Genomic DNA, 23,562 nt, shown 5'->3' with positions numbered 1-23,562 from the left:
GAGGATATCTTTAGACGTAGCTACAGAGCTGGTGGTTTTAGATAGATAGATAGATAGAAGATTTTTGACCAGTTCCCACAATTGGGAACAATTAAACTGCACTTGTAGTTTACTTATACTACGTGTAATTGTTACTTGTTACTTGTTACATTCGTACATAGTAGTAGTACTCTCGGTACTGACTTAATGTTTCGTACTATTACAATTGTTACATGACTACTTATCTTACTGAATGAGATGAGAGTGTCGAGTCACAAGACTCTCGCAACTGTCAACCCCCTCGAGAGGGTGGATAGCGGTACCGACAATTCCCGAGCGGTACCGACTAACGAGACCGAACACTTTTGCCGCTCACTGTATTTGATGTCTAATGATTTTGCAATGCAGCTCAGATAAACGAAGGTTATTCAAGTTACTTAGTTCCATTTATTACAGGAAAAAAATCTAATAAATTATTTACTCCTGTCACAGACGTGTCGTGAAAATAGTTATTTATGATGTAAGTGTTAAAAGTGAGATTTTATTTTGTAAGAGGGGTAGATTGGGAAACGAGCGCAGCGAGTTGACCAACCCCACGAACAAAATAAAATCACTTTTAACACGTCCATCATACATCTATTTTTTTTTCCGTTGACCGCTTGTTAATTTCAATATTAATGAATTATTTTGTCTAAATTATAGTGTATTAATGGACCTCATTGTGCGATTTTGACGTTTTGATGATATTTTGATGTATAAACAACCTCGAACATGCATTGTTTGCATTTACCAACACTGCAGCAGGTAGTGCAGCAGGGTTTTCTATATTTTATAGCTCCATAACTGCACAATTACGAATTCACTTTTCCAAAGGCCGACCTTTTTGGTTATAATTCGCACGTCAAATTTTTCAAAGGTAACTAGGTTTTCTTAGCAACCGTGATTTTTACGTGAAATTGAATGTGAATGGAGTTGACGTCTTCTGACACTCTTTGTTGAAAAGTGAATAAAAAGTGTTGAAAAAATCTAAAAATGCCCTACCCTGAGGACAAAAAAAGGATGAAGATATTTTATAAGGTCTCATATTTATCGAAAAAGATAAAATTGGTTTTGATTTGGCTTTAATTTGAAATTTTGTCACAAAAAAAGAAAGTTTGCGGTCAACGAAAAAATTTTGTAATCAACTCATTTGTTAATGAGCGATTAATAATCTCAACTATTAAAGGCACTAACTCGCTACACTCGTTCGTGCTTTAAACAGTTTCGATTATTAATCGGCTTCATTAACAAACTAGTTTATTAAATAACTATTATACAACTGGTTTGCATTGCATTAAAAAACGCAGTCGTATTTTTGATGTTTATTTTAATTTCTGCGGCAAAAATCAGGTAGCTAGTCTTGTATTGACATTTGTTTATTAGAAACGTCAAAAAAGTTTTAATTACGTTTTGTAAAACACTTTCAATTCCACATTATTTCATTCGTAAACATGGAATGCAAAGAAAACGATATTGACGACAGATTTCCCGCAGATATTGAAAAAGCGGCAAATAGAGCCACTTTAACATTTATAAATAAATAATAAATAACTAGTGTTAAAAGTTTTTTTTTACTAGTGTTAAAAATACTTTTAACACGGTAAGTTATAAAGAGCAATTTTTAATCAAATTAGCTTCCACTAAAAACGTCACTTTTAATGTCAGTTGTATAAAAATTACTTTTTTCACTACTAGTAATAAAGTCTAGCGTTATCGGTTGTCATAGAACACTGAGAAGTTTCGTTTTTCTACGTTGGCTCAGTGACAGGTAAATAATTTTTTCTACTTCCTTCTCTAAAGTGTCACATTTTGCACTGACAAATAGTGTATAAAACGTCACTTTAAAAACGATTGTTCATTAGTCACAACTTGGTGTCCATTCAGACGTTTTCGGGATATTAAACACGCTCGAAGTTTCTTTAAACACGGCTTGAATTTTTTGGACATATTTAGCTCTAAATCAAGTTGGTATTTTGACGTTTATCAGTTTCGCATCCGGCGTGAAAGAAAACGTCATTGTAGTGAAATAATTCGTTGTATTTTTCAAATATGGACCTGAAGCCACCAACAGTTTGTATCCTGAGAAATATATATATATTCCTAGTTGGTATGTTCATTTAGTTTGTATGTTTAAATTAACGTTTAATAAAAAAGTTGCTTGTTTCGTTTGTGTGTTCCATTTGTTAATTTGGTCGTAGAAAAAGTATAGTATTCAACTCGTTTATAAACTTCTCTAGACACTTGTTTATTAAACACTCGCTCCGCTACGCTTCGCTCGTGCCTAACATAAAACGCGTGTCTAAAGTACCGTTTATAAATCTTGTTGCATAATATACTATTTCATTATTAACCAGTGGTGAATAATGGAACAACCGTCACCTAGCAACGAAAGATTGTCGTCTATTTCATTGGTTAACATAGAGGATTTTCATACCAACTGTCAAGAAATGACAACTCGGACCCGTCGCATCCGACAAAATAATTTGATTAATAATTGTTATCAGAAAGGGTTTTAACGTATCTAGTAGTGAAAAAAATAGTATATAAACCACGGTGGAGAAGTCCCTTATAGCCTTCGCGCCTTACAACCCTCGGCGCGCCTCGGGCTCTAATCTAGGCGCTCTGGCTATAATCATGAACAGAACAAAGAAAAATAATATTTTCTTAGCGATGAACTTCAGAGAATTAAATCATTCTGGTAAAGGTGTATTTATTGAGAGCCATCCAGGAATACAATTTTGCGAAGTTTTAAATTGAAAAAAGGAAGTTTTCAGCAGCTGTCATATATGGAATATGATATTATTGTGCTTCAATCATTTTACTAATGAAGATGGAGATTGTACTGATCATGGGTCAAGAAATCTAGAGGACAGAAAAAATGATGCTACAATTGAAAGAAATAATTCAAAAATTGATTCAAATCATCTATCATTAAACGAGAAAAGGAAAAACTTGGTATGTAATTCGAAAAAAACAGCTTGCAATATTTGTGGAAATTTATTCGTTCATGTTAAAATACATACGAGAAAATCCACCTCGAAAAAATATAAAAATAAAATTACATAAAAAACCAATAATGACCCCATCAAATTTTTTTAAAAACAACAGGAATGAAAACACAAATTCTTTACCCAGTCCAGTACTCAACCTGTTATCAAATACTTATGCTTATGACGCTCCATATTTAAATGGTCCAGGATTTCCCTCAGATGAAATTTGGTTAATACGTTGGAACAAAGTTATAGAACTTAATAGACACTTATACGATTTACCAAGTGGAAAGGCAAGCCAGGATTTTGTACTTAATCTTGCAGTTGAAATCGACCAACTTACGAAAAGTAAATATATTGCCGTAATATTACAACGTGACAAACAAGTTAAGAAAACTAAAGATATGTGATTATTATTAACTAGAAGAATCGATATGTGGAAAAGAGATCAATTTGATGCTTTGATCTCCGAAGCAATTGGCTGTGATCGACAATTATACCGAAAGAAAACAAAAATAGAAGACAATATTGTTGTTGGAAAAATATTTAACAGATTGATGTTAAATGGTAAAGTGAGAGAAGCAACCCGATTTGTGACAAATCGTTCAAATGGTGGAATACTGAACCCAAATGAAAATATTGTTGATGATATGAAGACAGTGTTTGATGTTCTTGAAAATAAACACCCTAATTCAATAATTCCTGAAATCATTACTTACAAAGCAATATTTACTTTCCTTTAGTTGAACCTGTTGAAATTACTGCTGATGTTATAGAAAAGGCGGTACGAAGACTGCGTGGTGGCAATGGTCCATGTGGAGCTACATCTGATCATTGGACAGACTTCACGTTAAGATTTGGTAAAAATAGCGCTATTCTTCGTACCAAAATAGCCAAATTAACTACAAAATTAGCAAATGAAATAGTACAATGGGAAAAGATAAAAACATTAATGGCTAGTAAACTTATAGCTCTAGATAAGAATCCGGGTGTTCGCCCTATTGGAATGGGAGAATAATTTGCAAGAGCTTGGCTATAATAACAGGAGGTGATGTTACCGAAGTCTGTGGTTCAATTATGCAGTAGATTACCTGGTGGTATTGAAGGGGCTATTCATACCATGGAAAATATTTATCAAGAAAATTGTTCCCAAAATAATGATTGGGGTTTATTATTAGTTGATGCGAATAATCCATTTAACTCTTTAAACAGGATTTCTGCTCTTCTTGAAGCACGTGTTCATTGGCATAGATGTCAAGATTCTTATACAACACTTATCGTGGAGATGCTGAATTGATAGTATCAGGACGTTCAAAGAGATATTTAGCAAAGTAGGTGTAACTCAAGGTAATCCATTGTCAATGTTATAATACGGTATTGCTACAATGCCTTTAATAAATTGCCTTGAAAGTTCTGATATAATACAAACATGGTATGCAGATGATTCCTCATGTCAAGGTAAATTAGCTCCCGTTAATGCTTGGTGGAGTAAACTAAATAAATATGGTCCATCTGTTAGAAAAGATTTCATACCTTGTAGAAAGTATCCAATTACACATCCTAACAATATATCTGAAGCTCAAAAAGTTTTTCGTGGCTCAGGAATAAAAATTGTAACAGGTCATCGTTTATTAGGAGGTTATATTGGTGAATCTTTTGAAAAATCTCAATATTTAAAAAATAAAGTCAAGGCATGGGTCCAGCATATCAAAACGTTAACTAAGATTGCCAAGAAACATCCACAAACAGCTCATGCAGCGATTACAAAATCTTTACAACATGAATGGACTTTTACTCAAAAAGTTTTAAATGAAGAAAAGGAACCCATTACGATGTGCTATTAGATCATCTTATTTTCCAGTCTTATTTGGTTCTGAAATTAGTAACACTAAAGTTGACCTATTTCATCTACCTACTAGGTTAGGTGGAATGGGTCTTTCTGATCCTGTTGAAAATGCACCCAACTTGTTTGTTTCTTCATTTCTTCATTAGAAGGAATTAGTGAAATTGAAGCATGCGTCAATAAAGTCTCAAATATCCCTAAATGTAGGTACATAAACATTCAGCAAAAATAAGAGAAAAAAAATTAAAAACGAAAAAAGTACAAGAGATAGGTACATCTTTTTTTAAAAATATGTCTAAAGGCCTTACCTCCAGAAAGGAATAAGGTTCTTAGTCATGCAATAGATCCTAAATCAAAATCATCTGGCTGACTAATGTCATCCCATTGAAAAAATGGAATTTTGATATGTCGCCAATGGAATTTCGACATGCACTTGCAATTCGATATAGAAAACCCTCCCTTCAACTTGTGATGGTTGTGGAGAACTATTTAACATCGATCATGCTCTTTGTTGTCGTCAAGGTGGTCTAATCATTCGGAGACATAATGAAGTTCGCGATGTTTTGGGAGACATGATGCAAACAGCATGGGGATGTTGCATCCGTGAACAAAACCCTATGACAAATCAAATCTCTCTTAAAGGTGATCTTGCATGCCGTGGCGTATGGGAACCGCAAGTAGAAGCATTGTTTGATATTCGCATCGTAGATGCTGATGCTCCATCTTATAGTTCAATGACATTACAAGCCGTGCTTAGAAAATCAGAAAAAGAGAAGAAAACAAAATATACGTCCGCTTGTGAAGAAAGACATGCTACATTCACACCTCTAGTAACAACTACAGATGGCTTTTTTGGTGTTAAATTTAACAATTTTTTCAAAATATTGGCAAACAAATTAGCAGATCGTTGGCAAAACTCTTATAGCGTAATTATGAGTTGGGTTAGGGTTCGTTTAACTTGCCCTATTCTCCGAGCATCGAGTATGTGTTTGAGAAGATCAAGGAAGAAATGGAGATCTGCTAAAGATGAATTTCTTGATGGAGCTGGAATACCCCATCTCTAAAACGATTTCATATCAACAAAAATATAATGTATATGAATCCGATAATCAATGTAATACTTTATATTGTATTCAAATCAAAGCAATAATAATAAACAATTTTTAGCAAACAAATAAGTTCAGTCCATTTTTATGCAAATCTGTTTTTATATAAGGCATATAAAAACAAAGGCTTAAAGTTAGTTCTAGTATAATATCTACCACAAACACATAATAAACGGGTACAATTCCTAACTGCTTTTTTACATTGTTTACATGTTTTGTCAGAAACAATATCACAAGACTTCCCATTTTTTCGGAAAATTTTGATTTTATGACGAAAAGTTTGTTGCTTGGCAATAACCACGAGACCCGTTATGGTCGAGTGGTTTTGCCTAAAGCAACAAACTTTGAGTCTAATAAAATCAAAATTTTCCGAAAAAATGAATAGGAAATTTTTCCTTTTTTGAATTTTTTATAAATACCGTTTAAAATTTGTAATGAAATGTGTTAAAAAAATTTTAATATCCACATTAAATGTAATGTTTCAAGTACTTGTAACATTTTAAATTTATCTTGTGTTTAAGAATATGTGGGAGGATTGGGGCAATTATTTTGCTTTCCAAGAAAAATTGTGGAATTCCCTATTCATTTTTGCCTAGTTTATTTGGCTAGACAATTTCCCGAATGAACAATTCAAACAAACATTCATAACAACATCACAAAACGGATTAAAGGTTAGTTTATATTCATCGTGGCACTTTTCCTGTAACAATTTACCTGTTGTATTCCAAATTGTTTTGACACTGTAGTCAATATCACCGCTGGAGTCGTTTCTAAATCGATTTTTTAAATCCATTTCGGAAAACGTCAAAATAATTTTCTGACATTTTGTTCATTAATTTGTGTTGCCAACAAAAACAAAAGCTTTGTCAACGTGGTTTTTCACCGCAAGGGAGATTTTTGTCGGCGGAAGACGCATTTTCTGACCATGACTAGATTTTTTCGCGAAATTCGGCACACTATTACACTACAATCATTTAGAATAACCCTGTATAATTCAGAGCTTGACAGTAGATGAAATGGAAGTCATTTTTGTATGTGAGAGATCGGCAAATATCTAGTGTGTGTCTCAATAAATCATAGAATAATTATTCGCCTTTGATTCACGCGCAACAGATGCACTTTATGTAATATGATATTACACATTGGACAAACAACAGTGTCCCAAGACCTCTTAATTTGAATTTTATGTTTTTATTGCTTGACCCGCCAGAGTCACGTTAAAGTATTATAGCAACCGATTCTATTCACCTAGAGTTCCCTTTCTGGAATTGGTGGATCTTAGACGTCTCACAACTATGTTATGTAACCCATTAATTTTCTTTCGTTTGCATTTTTGAAATCTATGTAGATTGTCGTCGAGTTCTGGGACACTTTATATAAATACAGAAATATATTATTTTTATTTATTTTATATTTTAAGTACGGTATAAATATATTGACTGGTACAAAAATATTTATTTCAAATTGATCACATTGTAGAAAGATCCAACGTGTAGCTCTGAAAAAAAAATGCGTTAAAAAATTGGACAAGCAACGGTATTATACTTACTTCCTCGGCGATTTTCATAAGATTCTCGGCCATCCCCTTGCCAGTCTGTCTAACAAGTCCGTACAATATCCCTTCCGTATTTTGCAAGAGCACATGAGGATGATCAAACTCTGCAGCACGTCCGGCCTCCATCACCAAAATCTTATCCGAGTCCATCACGGTGTGCAGCCGATGGGCTATCGTTAATACTGTGCAATCCTTAAACTTCTTTCTAATGGTGGTTTGAATCAGCTCGTCAGTCTGAGGATCCACATTGGCTGTGGCCTCGTCCAACACCAAAATTTTATTGCTGCGCACCACAGCTCTGGCCAAGCACAACAACTGTCGCTGGCCGACGCTGAAATTTGTTCCTCTCTCAGAAACAACAGTGTGCAAACCTAGCGGCAAGTCAGAGATGGCACTCTTCAGTTCCACTTCTTCCAAAGCTTCCCACAGCTGGTCGTCGTTGTATTCGTCGAACGGATCTAGATTTTTCCTCAGCGTGCCCGAGAATAATACTGGTTCTTGCGGAATGATCGAGATTTTTGATCGCAAACTTTGCAAAGAAATTTGTTTTGTGTCGACACCATCGATCAAAATTTCTCCTTCGGTGTTCGTCAGACGGAAAAGAGCAGAAATCAGCGAAGACTTGCCAGCACCGGTTCTTCCCACGATTCCTATTTTCTCCGCTGATTTAACTTTAAAGTTGAGCTCTTTCAGCACCGTTGGCTCATCTGGTCCGTACTGCATTGAGACAGATTTAAACTCGACATTTCCTTCGGTGGGCCAGGACTGTGGTGGTCTTTTGGTTTCATCATCCGGTTCAGGAGTAACTTCCGTGTACTCTACGACACGTTCAACAGAGGTCATCTGATTTTCCAGTTCACTCCATTGCCTCATTCCCCACTGCAGCATTCCTGTCAACGTGATGGACTGCGTGATTCCCAGACCAACATTTCCTCCAAATGTTTCTTAAAGAATGTTTTTAAATTTCCACCAGGTTTGAGTCGTGAACAACTTACCAGTTCCCATGAAAAGAAAACTGAGTGTTACCAAAGCAATGTAGATGACGCAATGGAAATCTAACCAAAATCCGAAAGTTCTGTTACAACCCAAGAACATATAAAAAGCTGAACTGTGCAAGTCTTGATGCTGATCAAACTCCGTTCTTAGAATTTTTTGTGCCCCAAAAGCTCTAATGGTCGTCAGACCTTGTAGAGACGCTGTCATATGAGTGAAGACGGGACTGCGAGCTAAAATTCAAAACATCAATAACTTTTATTTACTTTCAGTGCCCCCATTACTACTTACTTGTTCCTTCGATTCGCTTAAGATTCCTGCTGGTAGCCAAGTAGATCACCCGGAAGACGTAGAACAGCCCAAATATGATGATTGTGGGCAACATGATCCAAGGGTTGACTGTAGCAATAACAACGTTGATGGCAAGCGCTATCATCCCAATCTGGATGGTATCAATGATGGCGATCGGAAGAGTTTCATCAATGGACCCCATATCCTTCGAGAATCTGTTAAGAATTCTCCCCGACGAGTTCAAGTTAAAGAACCGCATCGACGTATACACTATTCTTGAGAACATGCGATTGTGCAGATTTCTCGACGCTCTCATGCAGAATGTGAAGAAACTGAGAGATCGAGTCAGAGACATGAAGATCACGAAGGCTACTAGTGCGCTGTAGATGTACAAACAGCTCTGCGAATTGAAGAAAAATTCTTCAAATTCTTCTTCTACTTTGTTGCTTGCGTTACTCTTGTTGTCGTAACTCTGTGACAAATTGTTTTCCAATCGACTCTGTTCGAGGTTGACCCAAAATGTCAAAAAATAATCGGCGCCGCTTCCTGCCACCTGCACCGAAATGAACAACACAGCTAGAAACAAAGATGCGACGAAGTTTCCTCCCGCTCTTAAGTAGCTCTTGTAGACTTTCTTCGATATGTTGCCGGTTCCTCTTTGCTCTTTGACTTCACTTGGAAGGTCAATTTTCTCCAAATTTTTCGAAGATTTGGCCTTCTTCACAGTAGCATTGTTCTTTTCTTCTTCTTCTTGTGGCTCCCCTTCTAACAATTTGAGAAACTCGTCTTCAGAATTCTTCAATTCGTTGTACGACCCGCTGATTGTAACTTTTCCGTTTTCAAGCAAGTAAATCCTGTCTACAGTTCTGAGATATTGTAATTGGTGAGTGACCAACATCACACATTTGTTGCTCAAAAACCCAACGATGCAGTCATCGAACAATTGCTTTCCTACGTGGGTGTCAACAGCAGATAATGGATCATCCAGTAAGTAAATGTCGGCATCTTTGTATATAGCTCTGGCGAGATTGATTCTCGCTTTTTGTCCTCCACTTAGCATAGCTCCACGTTCACCAACTATGGTACGATCACCGTAAGGGAACAGAGAGAAATCGCGTTCCAGTGCGCAAACTCGGACTACTTCTTTGTAGCGCTTCATGTCCATGTCCAGACCGAACAATATATTTTGTTTGATGCTGCCACCAAAAAGCCAAGGTTCTTGTGACGCATACGAGATTGTTCCTCCCACATCCAAGCTGCCTTTGATTAAAGGCAGTTCTTTTAGAATCACGTGGAGAAGAGTGGTTTTGCCACTTCCAACAGGACCCACCACGGCCACCAGTTGATTGGAACCAACGTTCACGTTTAAGTTGCCCAAGGTATAATCTGCCGAGGTTGAAACCCATTTCACTGAGACACTGTCCATGTAAATTCCAACTGATTTTTCTGTGGGAATGTCAAGAATCTGAGGCAAAGAAACAGATCCGTTCTTCTCACTTTTGCTTTTTTTCTCGCCCTTGTATCCCTTCATCCCATAGAGGTGTCTGTTTTCGTTTTGTATTTCTTCTAAAAGCAGGAATTTCTGAATTCTCTTTACCGACACGTGAGTTTCGGCCAAAATGGTGACACCTTGTGGCAGGAACATCGTCAGGTTTTGTCTCAACATCCCATAGAATGACGTCAACACATAGACGTACTGCGACTGTACTGTATTACCCGTCAAGACATATGTTAAGATGCACAAAAATATGGCTGTTCTGTTTAAAAATATTGTGAAAGACATGTTGATAGCGCGAATGTACGAAGTTGCTCTGATCTGCTGGATTTCTAGCCTGAAAACAGAAGTATTAAAATCAGCACACTAGGCTTCATGGAAAAGATATGCCGAGACTTAGACCACCTCGAGAGCAAATCGAACAAGTAGCTAAATTTCAGCCGAGATGATAAATAAAGATTCATACATGCACATACTTCCTGGCCACTTCAACTAATTTTGCAAATGGTTTTTCCCATGTGTACATTTTGATAACTTGAATTCCGCAAATTATCTCGTTCATTAGGCGTACCCTTTGGTCCGTTTTCAACGCCGTGCGTAATCTATACACAGATGTTCGTTTTCCCAAGTACACTAAAACAAAAAACATCAATAGGTACCAGTTGACAGAGTCAACGATAAGCTACTCACTTTGGACAGGTATAAATAACAGCAGAATCCCGATCCCAGTAAGGGAGGACGGTCCAAGCATGGTGTAGAGAAAATATATGACTATTATGGTTTCGATCGGGGAAACCCACAAATAGTGTACATGTGTGGCCGCAAAGTCAAAGCGATTGACGTCGTTTGACAACAAATTGACCATCTGACCGACTGTAGTTTCTATCAAAGCAGTTTTGCTCAGTCTGAGAGACTTTCGGTAGATCAGAGAACAGCTAGCTACGCGGATTTTCATGCCCAAATGTTGCAGACCCAGCATGTAAGAATGACCAAGTAACACGTTAAAGAAAGACATCACGACGATGCCAGAAGCGTATATGTAGGCAGTGTTTTTGGTGATGGTGTTCTGATTGGGGGTGTAATATTCCATCAACTTTCCAATAAACAGAGGTTGAGATATTCTGAAAACGGTCAAATGATTTTGTGGTTAAATGTCAGTCATTGTTCTTATTTGATCGCAAATTCAATTAGGGCCAACATCAGGCCGTACATGGCACATTCTTTGCCAAACACTCTTATCAGCGCTCTCCAGAACGACGGATTCCTGCGAGAATTCTCCTCTTTTATCCAAGCATTTTCTAATCTGTCTCCTAGTAGTTTTGATTCGTGGTCTTTGAGAGGTCCGTAGAGATCTTCTTCGGCGAGGTTCTTTTTGAAGCCCTTTACGAACAAAGGCAGAGCCCAACTGCAGATATTTCGTTCGGTATTGATACTCATTGAAAATATGAAATACTCACCAGAAAAATATTTTGGAAAAAATATTAGCTCTTTGTTTTGGATGAAGGGTTTGTTTTCTTTGATTGAGATGTGCTCTCTGCTTATCCTCCATGGCAGGGCCGCTGAAAACTTAAATAAATCGATCAATACGTTAACATAATTTAAATTGTTTGATTTTGAAATCATATTTCGTGTTTTTTTTTTGTATTTGTCTTGTCACTGATGAGTGATGACTTTTAAATTTACAAAATTAGGTAACTTTCTAAATAATATTAATATATTTTGTGTGCAACCGTACGCGAAATGAGCACTTCGCGTGCCTAGAGCAGGCCGCGAAACTGAATTTCGCAGCCGTTGCCTTGACGACGGCCGTAAAAGTAAGCATGTGTGATTCAATATAATCGTTGTGAGATTTCAATTAACAAATGTCAGTTTTAAAAGTTAGGTTAGTGCAATATAGACTGCCGCTCAAAAAATTCCGGACGCTTCATTTTTTTAAATTTAAAGTATGTACTTAATTTATTTTTTGTGAAAATTTAAGTCAAGTAATTAATTAATTAATGACTTAGCAGGGTTTTAAAAGAAAGTGCTAATTATTATATTGTACTCTTTAGGGCAACACCTGCATTAAGTGATTTTCGCACTTTATGCGTACCTATCTAAAACTATTCATTTACAAAGTTGCTTTATGTTTAGATTGTGTTTTCTTTTCAAAGCTACATTTCAGATGACAGATTTGACTCATTTATGTACCATGCTACCTGAAATTGCTGCCCAAATTGTAGTTTTAAACAACGATGGCCGAAGTGTGCGATATATTGCACAACACCTTAATACGAGTATACCGCGAGCGCGAAGTACTGTGTAAGACGGACTCTCGCGGTTCCGTGAAACACATGGATTCACGAGAGGGCCGGATCTGATCATAGCAGGTCCACAACTGATCGAGATGACCGTTCTCTGTGTCTTTCTGTATTGCGAGATAGGAAATTGCCATCAACTATCCTTGCTGGACGATTAGCTGATGTTCGTGGAGTTATGATTTCAGCCCCAACAGTCCGAAGGAGACTGAAGGAAAGAGGTTTGTCTGCGAAAACACCAGCTACAGGCCCTAGATTAACGGTAGGACATCGAAGAGCTCGACTTGAGTTTGCACACCAGTATGTTAATCGGGGCGACAACGAATGGAAGAACGTGCTCTTCACAGATGAATCCAGATTTAGTCCTAGATCACCAGACGGTCGTGAAAAGGTGTGGCGAAGACCAGGAGAGCGATACAGTCAATGCTGCATATCTCCCAGAACTGGATACAATGGAGGCAGTATAATGATCTGGGCTGGTATATCTTTAGAGGCCCACACCGATTTGATGTTTGTTGAAAACGGCGCAATGACGGCACTTAGGTATATCCTGGAATGTGTAGAATCTCATGTGGTTCCCTATGCGCCATTTATTGGCGAGCATTTTCTTTTTATGGATGACAATGCTCGCCCGCACATGGCGAGAATTGTCGTTCGATATTTGGAACAAGTTGGTATACGACTTCTTCCGTGGCCAGGCAATAGTCCCGACTTGAATCCAATAGAGCACGTCTGGCATTTTCTTGGCAAAAGAGTGAGACGTCGCCAACCCCGACGGGAGACGTTGAATGGCTTAAGAGTGGCTCTGCAGGAAGAATGGGCTCAAATACCTCAAGATTACATTGTTACTCTCATTCAAAGCATCCCAAATCGTTTAAGAGACGTTATAAGAGCTCGCGGTCGTTATTAATATTGAATTAGTAGTGTTATTGTAGGTCTTAATTGCATGTTAATTGATTAAATATTCCACTATTTTTGTTAATTTAACTTTTCTTCATTTCGTTTTTTCATTGTAAAGATGGTGTTCCTTATTTAAACACAATTTAAGAGATTTCATGATTTTTCATGTACCACAAAATAATAGTTTTGTAGGTGTCCGGAATTTTTTGAGCGGCAGTGTATATCTTTAGTCTGTGGGTTAGTGATTTTGAAAACGTTGAAATCTTGATTTTCATTAAGGAGAGTGACCATTGACCTGTCGCCCTGTCGGTTGTAAAAGAATTTCCTCACCTATTCAACAGTGTTCTGTGGTGAGGATTGAGGACCACGTGCACCCCGATTGTTTACACAGAGGTTATGTTTGGGAAATATACGCAATTTGAAAATATAAAAAAACACAACATGTAAACATGAAATCAGAAGAATTTTTTGCAACTGCAAAGTGTATAAGTCTTAAGTGAATTAATTCGACTGAGATAGTAGATATGCCGTTATTAAACAACCGCTCCGAATACTACAAAAATAGTTACATGTTTTTCGTTATTACTTTTTCTTTATACCATACTGTTATTAGGATTTATCAGTACTCAATGCTTGATTGATATGATACCCATAACAAACTAGGCCGTTATTCAAAATTATCAGACCGAGGCCGTTATTTTTGCTACCGTTGCTACGGTTACGGCACAGATGACAACTAAATTTAATTTTTGAAATAAAGAGAAACGTCAGTCTTACAAATAAATCATCGTTAAATGTTAAGTATTATTGATATAAAGAAAACTATAAAACAACATACGGCCGATATGGATATAACAGACTCGGTTGATTATAAAATCTCGGCTCTGCCTCGATTTTACAATATCTCAACCTCGTCTGTTACATAACCCATATCGGCCTAATACCGTTATATACTATACCCCCTTGGTAAAGTAACTATGTATTAGTGAAGACGCCGTCAAAATACAGGGTGACTGACGAAAAACCTTTGATGCTGTATCTTGCTTATTTTTTATCCGATTTGAATAAATGACACATCAAATGAAATAATTTTCAAAACACCACTATACCAACTAAATAAAAAAAAATTATTGCGTCCAGTTTTTGACAGATGAACATCAGTTTCTTTTTTTCAAATAGCACTGTACCTTTTTCTTTATTTAGTATTGTAGAGATTTGTCTTCTGAATATAAAAATGTAAAGAACCAAAGGATCTTTTTTAAAATTTGGCGTCGAAGTAGGCGTTGGAGAGTCGATTGAGATCGCACCACTCCGGTAAAAGCGTAAGATTTAAACAGCTGATCCGTGATCCGTAACCTGTATAGTGCGTTCACAATAGAGAGTTCAACGCCTACTTCGACGCCAAATTTAAAAAAACACCCGTTATACCCATTCATTAAACAAAAGTCAAGAAATTAAAGAGTAAATGTACGAAATTTAAAAATCTAGTGACCAAAATAAATAAGAGAGAAGTTTGTTCTAAATGCTCGAAATGACTAAGTAAGCTCTGAATATGCATTTGTCAAAACAGTTTAATAATAATAATAATGTTGCCGTGGAAGAAAATTTCCAAAGACGATTTAGTGTTGACGTGTGGTGTGGCATTTTTGGAGATAGCATGGACTAGTGGGTCCTTTTTTTATTGATAGCAGTCTCAATCAAACAAAATATCGTATTATTTATTATCAAACGAAATAAGCAACTTTCTGGATGAGATACCATTAGCAGTGGTCATTTTGGTGAACGATGAATGGGTGCTCATGGAGCTATTCGATGGCCCGCTAGATCCCCAGATTTAAATCCATTGGATTTCTTTATATTCATTCGAAACTTTCGAGACAATGTTTATTTGACCCCACCAGGTACCCAAAAAAGGTTAAGAAAAAGTGGGAGTATGTCAGGAAAAACCCAGAATTTTTTTACTGAATGCAAAGGTGGGCATTTCTAGAAGGGAACGACAGTGTCTGCAACAGCATTGAGGAAATTTTGAGTAACTAGAATAGATTTTGTATTGTTTACAAATTTGATTACTTGATTTTTGATTTTCAATTTTTTTCAATTAAAATACATTTTTTGTTTTTTCTTTTAATGCACGAATATTCAGAAGATTCTTTATAAGAACTAATAAAAAATATACAGGGTTATTCACGAGAGGGGTACTTCTGAATTTTTATTTTGCTGCAACTAACAATACCAATGGCAATAACTACTAAATCAAATGTGTTATTTCTTTTAAATTAGAAATCAAAGTAAGTTGGATAGATTTGTGAGAAATGTCAGATTGGCAGATAACCTGTATTTAATTAACAAATTAAGTTAATGTAAAAGGTGTTCGAAATGTCTACCATCAGCTTCTAAACATCCGCAGCGGCGACAGAATTCCTTCCACGCTCTCCATTTGAGGAGCATATCAGAATTTTCGTCGTCATTGTAAAAACAAATTTTTCTAATTGACAAATATTTTTTGTTTTAACGTCAAAGAGACAGGACTAAGAACCGTCGTGGATTCAGTTATAATTATTTTCAAAATTTGAAATGAAGATATTGTTGCAATGTGTATAATGGGTTGCGGCAAAAAAAAATCATAAATAACCCCTCTCGTGAATAACCCTGTATTGTATATCAAGAGTTGAAAATGAAAGAATTTTCAACGCGTGGTATACACGATATTTTTCCGACCACAAAAAAAAAACGCTAATATACCCCATATAATTTTTGTTACACCAATTTCAAAGAAATTAGGAATTAAATTTTTTTATTGAGAACAACTAATTACCTACAAGCTTGGCCCAATAGGCCCATGGGATTAAGTTGACCATTTACTTGACATTACTCGACGCAGGTTTATAGGTTGGCCCAACTGGCCGACTCCGGACCCGCCGCGAACTAGTGTCCCAGGATAACCGTGACAAATCCGGGGAAAATCACCCAAAACTACCTCGTTTTTAAACACCCTAAAATAGATTTTTATTTTAAACAGGAATCTCCGAAAAGTAAATTGTGTTGCCTAGTTTGTAGTTTTAAGGCGGGAACCGATAAAATGGGCACAGTGTATACAGGGTTATTCACGAGAGGAGTACTTCTGAATTTTTATTTTGCCGCAACCAGCAATACCAATGGCAGTAACTACCCAGCGATCATTTAAAAAATAAATCGAGTTTGCTTTGGAGCCTATGCTATAGCATGGGTTGCCATAGATAACACGCCGACTCGATTTATTTTTTAATTGATCGCACCGTACTAAATCAAATGTGTTATTTCTTTTAAATTAGAAATCAAAGTAAGTTGGATAGATTTGTGAAAAATATCAGATTGGCAGATAACCTGTATTTAATCAAAATTCAACACATAAATTAACAAATTAAGTTAATGTAAAAGGTGTGTCTACCATCGGCTTCTAAACATCCGCAGCGGCGACAGAATTCTTTCCACACTCTCCATAAATGAGGAGCATGTCAGTTTTTTCGTCAAAGATTTTTTGCTTTAACGTCAAAGAGACAGAACTAAGGGCCATCGTGGATTCAGTTATAATTAGGTATTTTCAAAATTTGAAATCAAGATATTGTTGCAATGTGTATAATGGGTTGCGGTAAAAAGAAATTCAGAAATACCCTGTATGGAGTGTAATTTGAAAAAAAAAAGTTGGCTATCGTCTGTCAAAAAATAGATGTCGAAAAAAATATCGAATAGAAAAATAATGAAGTGTTTTTCGAACTATTTCATTTGATGTGTCATTTATTCAAATCGAATAAAGAATAAGTAAGATACAGCGTCAAAGGTTTTTCGTCAGTCACCTTGTATATTCAATAATTGTTTAGTTATAAACGAACAAGAAATACATACATACAAATTTTATTCGAATTTTATACGTAGTTACGTCTTGTAGCAGCAGTTAAACCAACTTTTCTTGAATTTTTTTTGAATTTTTTCTTAGCTGAAATAAAATTGAATACTACTTTTCACTACTTTCACAGGGTGTTTTCGAAGTTGAGGCGTTCCTTGTAACACGAGGTACTACACATTATTGTTAAGAATTTTAGCGTAAATCTTCTTAGTAAAATGTTTGTATTAACGGAGATAATTGATTGTTTTCTAAAGTTTTGAGTCCGGTCCTCTCCATTTCTCCGCTGTACTAGATTAATAACTAACCTGGCCCATGGTGTCTTTCCGGAAATCGCTTTGCAGTACTCTCTGGACGCCGCAGCTGCATTCTGATAACGTGATAACATTGCCCATACATTTGCAACATATCTGTGAGCTCATTATTTTCCTAATAATAAAGCCATTTCGACTAATTAGATGACAACTCTGACAGTATTTTTGATTAACGTCCATGCTCATTTGATTTTTTTTTTGTCAATTCCAATTTCTAACAAATCAGCGCAAATTTGAGCAGGATCGGTTTCAAAAATTTCAAAAAAATTAACTTATTGTATCTTCACTGCCGTATACATTTTACTAAGGTGATTTTGGCTAAAACTCTTAAGAACAACGCATTCTATCACATGTTAAAAGGAACGCCTCAACTTCGAAAACACCCTATGAAAAATAGCTATTTATGTAACCAGTTAGGAAATGCGTTATTTTGTGTAACGTGTAGAATATTTAAAAAATCACACGAGTTACACAAAATTGCATTTCCTAACGTGTTACATACCGGGTGGGGCATCGTATACGCGCACGCGAGAAATCGCGACTTCTAATTAATTAAAATTGGCGAAATTTTATATACGTGACTAGTTATTGATAAGGTATATTTGAGAATTTTTTAAAAAATTTTTGTTAATAAATAAGGCCGTAACAGTTTTATTAGTTTTCTGAAATTAACTGTTAATTTACCTATAAAGTTTTTACACTAAATGAATCTGTATCTGCTAGCCCATCAAACCCTGGTGGCACAATCACAAATTTTGACTTGGTTAGCTAAATAATTCGCTTTTTTATTTAAACGTAAACCAGACGGGTGATTTACGGCACAATGGTATAATTTCCGTTTTAAACCTTTTTGCCATAAAATTGACAGTTTCCATTGTCACCTAAATTTACGATAGCACAAGTAGCAGGTCATAAATAAAAATCATTTTGAAAGTTGAAATGTAAAATTGCGTTTAATTCAAAATCTAATTGGTATTTTTTTCCGTAGATTTCATAAATAATTGTAGGAAGTGAATCTGGGTAGGTTAGTATACAAATCAGAATTTGACTTTTTGGGTGAAATTTACAATCGCGGCCATCCAAAAGTGAACGATAGCTTGCGAAAATTTCCGTATTTTTCGTTAGATTAAATCAGGCTGTATTCATTGGCGTTCGTGCAACAGGCGTTACTATTTTAATAATAAAAAGTTGTAATAATAAAAATGAGACTGAGAAGTAATTAATACATTATTAAAGTGAAAGTAAACTTTAGTAAAGAAACCTTTCTAACACCTATTCGCATTTGCCTCTCAAGCCTGTTTTCTTGCCAACCCCTCTTTATATTGAAGATGCAAGTCTTACTGCAATGTAATTCTCTCGCCACAGCAATAGTCCTAGCTGTCTGCATCGGAGAGAGATGTGGCATTTAAAAAAAATAGTTTCAATAAATTTTTTATCGCTAGTGTCAAACTTTGACATTTTAGGACGCCTATGATTTAAAGTAAATATCAAACTATAAAAAAAAACGTTCACTTTTGGATGGCCGCGATAGTACATTTTAATTTTTTTTTGGCTTTGTTTGTAAGTGAAAAATTATCAAAAAATTATGAAATGTACCTTACCAATAGCCAGGTAAGTCTGAAAAATTTCGACAATTTTATTTAATCAGAAGTCGCGATTTCTCGCGTGCGCGTATACGATACCCCACCCGGTACAAGATTTTTTCTAATTTTGACAAAAAAAAAGTTTCTTCAAACGTTAAACGAAGTAATGAATTTCATTAATAATAAATTATTATTGTGTTAAAATATCAAGTAGATAAGTAGGCACGGTTATTTTGCTTAAAAACAAAAAATATGACAGTGTCAAATTGATGATACAATAAATTTTTCCTAACCAGTTAGGAAAGATTTTACTTTTCGTAACCAGTTACGAAAAGTGTGACATTTCCAAACGTCAATTAATTTTGAAGTGTCACTTTATATGTCAAAATTAGAAAAAAAATATTAAACCATCCAAGGAAACTTTTTCACAACTATTTTTGATCTATCAAAAAATAACATACTTTGCGACTTGATAATGATGCATAAATGTCGCGTTTTTTTGACGGTTGTAGAAAAAAAATTTTTTTGCCTATTCAAAATCGTAATTCCAATTTACTACAATTTAAAAGTTAAGCAAATTTTCAGTGATTTCCAAAAAGAAAAAACTACAATGACTTTTGAACTTTTGTAATAATGCTTTGTAAGGGGTCATGAAACAATTTTCGCGGTCACCCGATATATCGCATATGAAATGCTTACTGTAAATTAACGCACAGTAACATAAAGTCGGTTTTTGATATTGTTGGGAATAAGTCGTAAAACTGGGTTGTCATAAATCAATAATAATCACCGCTTAACACACGCATATGCAAATTTCTTTTGTCGGGAAGATACTGCGCTCGGTTTACGTTACCAACTGGCCATCCTCGTTCTGAAAGCTGTGTGCGGGCGTAAAAGTGAGAAAACATGATGTTTGGAAGATGCTAGGTAAGGGATATTGATATTACTTTAGAGCAGGAAATCCAAAAAGTTCATCTTCTTAGAAATATTAATTCTTCTGCTAATAATTAATTATTCATGAAATGTTTTGGACGCACTGGAATCTGTCAACGCTTCGGTCGTTTTATGGCTTAGCTGCATCGACCTCACAAACAGAGTATACATACATTAACAGTGTCCGGACGAAATAGTACCAGACATGTGGACCAGTACAACTTTGCGTAATCCCTCGCTCGCACATAAACACGATTCAGGTGGTTCCCTGTTATTGAAAACGAACCAGCTGAATCGTGTTTATATGTGAGTGGGGTATTACGCAAAGTTGTACTGGTCGACTTGTCCGGTACTATTTCGTCCGGACACTGTACATTAACCAATACATACACTTTTTTGTATTTTTGTTTTTAATGAAAAAAATTAGAGTATGTATCACCAGCCATCCGTAGATTTTTAGGTTATGTCATAAACACATGCTTGGCCACATAAACTCCATTCACGTTGGATTTTCCTCTCAAGGTCAAATAATTTAATTTTTGGCTCTGTAATTATGTTGTAAATAGTGACATGCAGCTAACCAACATAATGCGATTTAGTAATGCTCAATCCAACTTGAACGATGTTTACCTGCATGTCACTATTTACAAAACATAATTACGGAGCCAAAAAATTAAATTATTTGACCTTGAGAGGAAAATCCAACGTGAATGGACTTTAGGTACTAATAACAAATAGTGGCATAAACTTGGAATTTGTTTTATTTAATATTTACCTACATAATTGAAAAATCGAAATAAAAGCCTTTATACCAAGAGAGGACGATGACGTGACATAAAATTTAAAAAAAAAATCTAATTAATTATTCTCGGCTGTCACTGGTTACACAATGTTACATTGCATAAACTAATTAGTTACCAATCAGTGAACTCGTTTCGTTTTTTGCGCATACGATCCATGATCACTACTTTACCATGTGAACACGTTACTGATTTATAAAAACTATTTTTATTAATGATAATGAACAAATGTATTCGACTCACCGGTTAAGATAAGTAGTAAAATAAATGAAATAAATAAAATTTAAATAAAATTTGTGTTATCGACTATCCATCACATTCACAGACACAGCACCCGCCACCTCATCTCATTGGTGAGCGGTGACTGAGTAGTTTCGTGAACGGTTCTGGTTATCCGCCAGCAATATTTATCTACATTGTGCTGCGCGATAAATCCTTAGCATTGGCATTTCAGCTTGATATCAGACAGGGACAGATGATAATGCATAGTTAACGATTTTTTTCTGTCTTTGTTACGTCTCCATAATATCACTACAATTCTTCTTTCCTCACTACTAACAGAAACAGAACGGAGCAAGTAATCACTTTGTCAAGTCTTGATGTAATGTTTACATCGTCTCTTGATTGACAAAGATATCGCTTTGTTTCTGAGAGGGAAAGGCATGACTGAATGAATTTTTAATCAAATTTTAACTACAGTCAGTGGTTTCATTTGATCGATACCAATACTCACTGTGTTTGGTACTTTTAAAATCTCAGATGATTCGAATAGGTACATATGTATTTCCATGCAGACTCCATTCTTTTTCGAGGAGCACGAAATCTGGTTATCCAGCGGTCGAACAACGAGAAGTGGGATTGTATAAATTTGTATATTGTATTTCTTCCTAGAAATTTAGAACTTGTATGGCCTTGCACTGACCAGCTGGAAGACGTTTCAGAGAGTTTGAACAAACACTTTCAAAGGTATTGTGAGTTCCGTATTGTCCCTAATCCATCTTTCACCTTTGTCAACATTTGCGTGGCAGTGTATCGTGAATCGCATACTCCTAATTTTGCTTTTAATTTTTTTCTTTGGGAAGAAAATAATAATTTAAAAACTTAACAAAACACATAAGACCCAGTTTTTAATCTCTTCTTAATTCCATTGTGTTGTCAAGAATTAAAATAGAGATAACGAAGTAAAGCATGTTCACCGTTGAGATCATACACTTTTCTTTAAATATAGCTTTAGGTAAATAAAGTAGAAACAATGCTGAACGATTAATCACTGTTGGGTGGTGATATTAGCCGTTCAAATGATATAGTCGTCTTTGTATAACTACTTAAAAACTTTATTGTATGACAAAATGTTGATGTACAAGTGTTAAGTACCAAGGATAGTGGTAGACTCTGGTTTTTACCGCTATATCCCGACTTAAATAAGGGTGGGTGATTTCACCCCTCTCACAAAGAAAGTAGGCAGGACTACCTGCTACAGTACCTGTTTCTAACAATAATGTTCAAAATTACATTATTTTGTACATATACCGCCCCCCTTGAAGGCACGGACTTCAAAAATATTGGAATTAACAAAGATCGAACATGGTTATTAGAAAAAGGATTGTTACATAATAAACATGACACAAAAACATTAAAAATACAAACATTGAAGTCAATTGTAAAAAAAGGGTTAATACATAATTATAACAAATATTTACACGATACAAACATAGTCTATTCATTCGCTGGCAGAACGCACACCTTTCGCGTGGCTCTTTTAAAGATGCCATTGACAGTCTTTACGGACACTACGCGCACAACACCGTCACTTCCGGGATGAAGTTCTACGATGCGTCCCAATTTCCATTGTAGTGGCGGCGTGTTGTCCTCAACTAGAATCACCATGGAACCAACTTCCAAGGCGGGGGTGGACGGTCTGGAACCGGAACCACGGAGCTGCTTGGAACGATTGATGTTTTGAACAAGGTACTCCCTTTGCCAGCGGTGCCAAAAGTGCTGCCTCATCTGTTCCACTCTTTGCCATTGCGTCAATCGGTTGATCCTCGTCGTCGTAAGGTCTCTTTCACTCATAGAAGTTAATGGCTCTCCGATGAGGAAGTGACCAGGGGTTATGGGATTAAGGTCATTAGGATCGTTGCTCAGGGGACACAAAGGTCTGGAGTTTAGGACTGCTTCAATTCTTGTTAACAGGGTATACAATTCTTCGTAGGAAAGCACGACTTCTCCAATTGTTCTCTTTAAATGACCTTTAATGGATTTTACGTTTATTTCCCAAATACCGCCCATGTGCGGGGATCTGGGGGGAATGAAATGCCACGAGATACCCTTATTAGCCAGATTTTCTGTAATTTGACTAAATGAAGCTGACTTTAGAAATGTTCTTAGTTCCAGTAATTCTCTATTGGCGCCAACGAAATTTGTAGCATTGTCCGAATAAAGATGGTACACATGACCACGTCTTGATATGAAGCGTTTTAGCGCATTCAAAAAGGTTTGAGTCGTTAAGTCACCAACTAGTTCTAAATGAACGGCTTTAGTTGAAAAACAGACAAAGACGCAAA

The 23,562-nt window shown here is 36.0% G+C and overlaps 2 protein-coding genes across 2 annotated transcripts; both read right to left on the bottom strand.

Moving 5' to 3' along the window:
• Nucleotides 1-7,346: 7,346 nt before the first annotated feature.
• LOC138131352 (probable multidrug resistance-associated protein lethal(2)03659) lies at nt 7,347-21,392 on the bottom strand. The gene is made up of 9 exons (XM_069048322.1): nt 21,242-21,392; nt 11,749-11,857; nt 11,461-11,696; nt 10,982-11,410; nt 10,768-10,924; nt 8,797-10,628; nt 8,508-8,738; nt 7,507-8,456; nt 7,347-7,455 (listed from the first exon to the last, which is right to left on the bottom strand). The coding sequence occupies exons 2-9, from the start codon at nt 11,838-11,840 to the stop codon at nt 7,426-7,428; spliced, it is 3,957 nt and encodes a 1,318-aa protein (XP_068904423.1). The 5' UTR covers nt 11,841-11,857; nt 21,242-21,392; the 3' UTR covers nt 7,347-7,425.
• A 1,322-nt stretch (nt 21,393-22,714) lies between these two features.
• LOC138130408 (uncharacterized) lies at nt 22,715-23,287 on the bottom strand. The gene has a single exon (XM_069046851.1). It carries the CDS (start codon nt 23,285-23,287, stop codon nt 22,715-22,717), a length of 573 nt encoding a protein of 190 aa, XP_068902952.1.
• Between the last annotated feature and the right edge of the window lie 275 nt (nt 23,288-23,562).

Source organism: Tenebrio molitor, chromosome 5 (genome assembly GCF_963966145.1).
Source record: "Tenebrio molitor chromosome 5, icTenMoli1.1, whole genome shotgun sequence".
NCBI lineage: Eukaryota > Metazoa > Arthropoda > Insecta > Coleoptera > Tenebrionidae > Tenebrio > Tenebrio molitor.
Note: the sequence above shows the minus strand (reverse complement) of the source record. Positions and strands in the feature narration are given on the sequence as shown.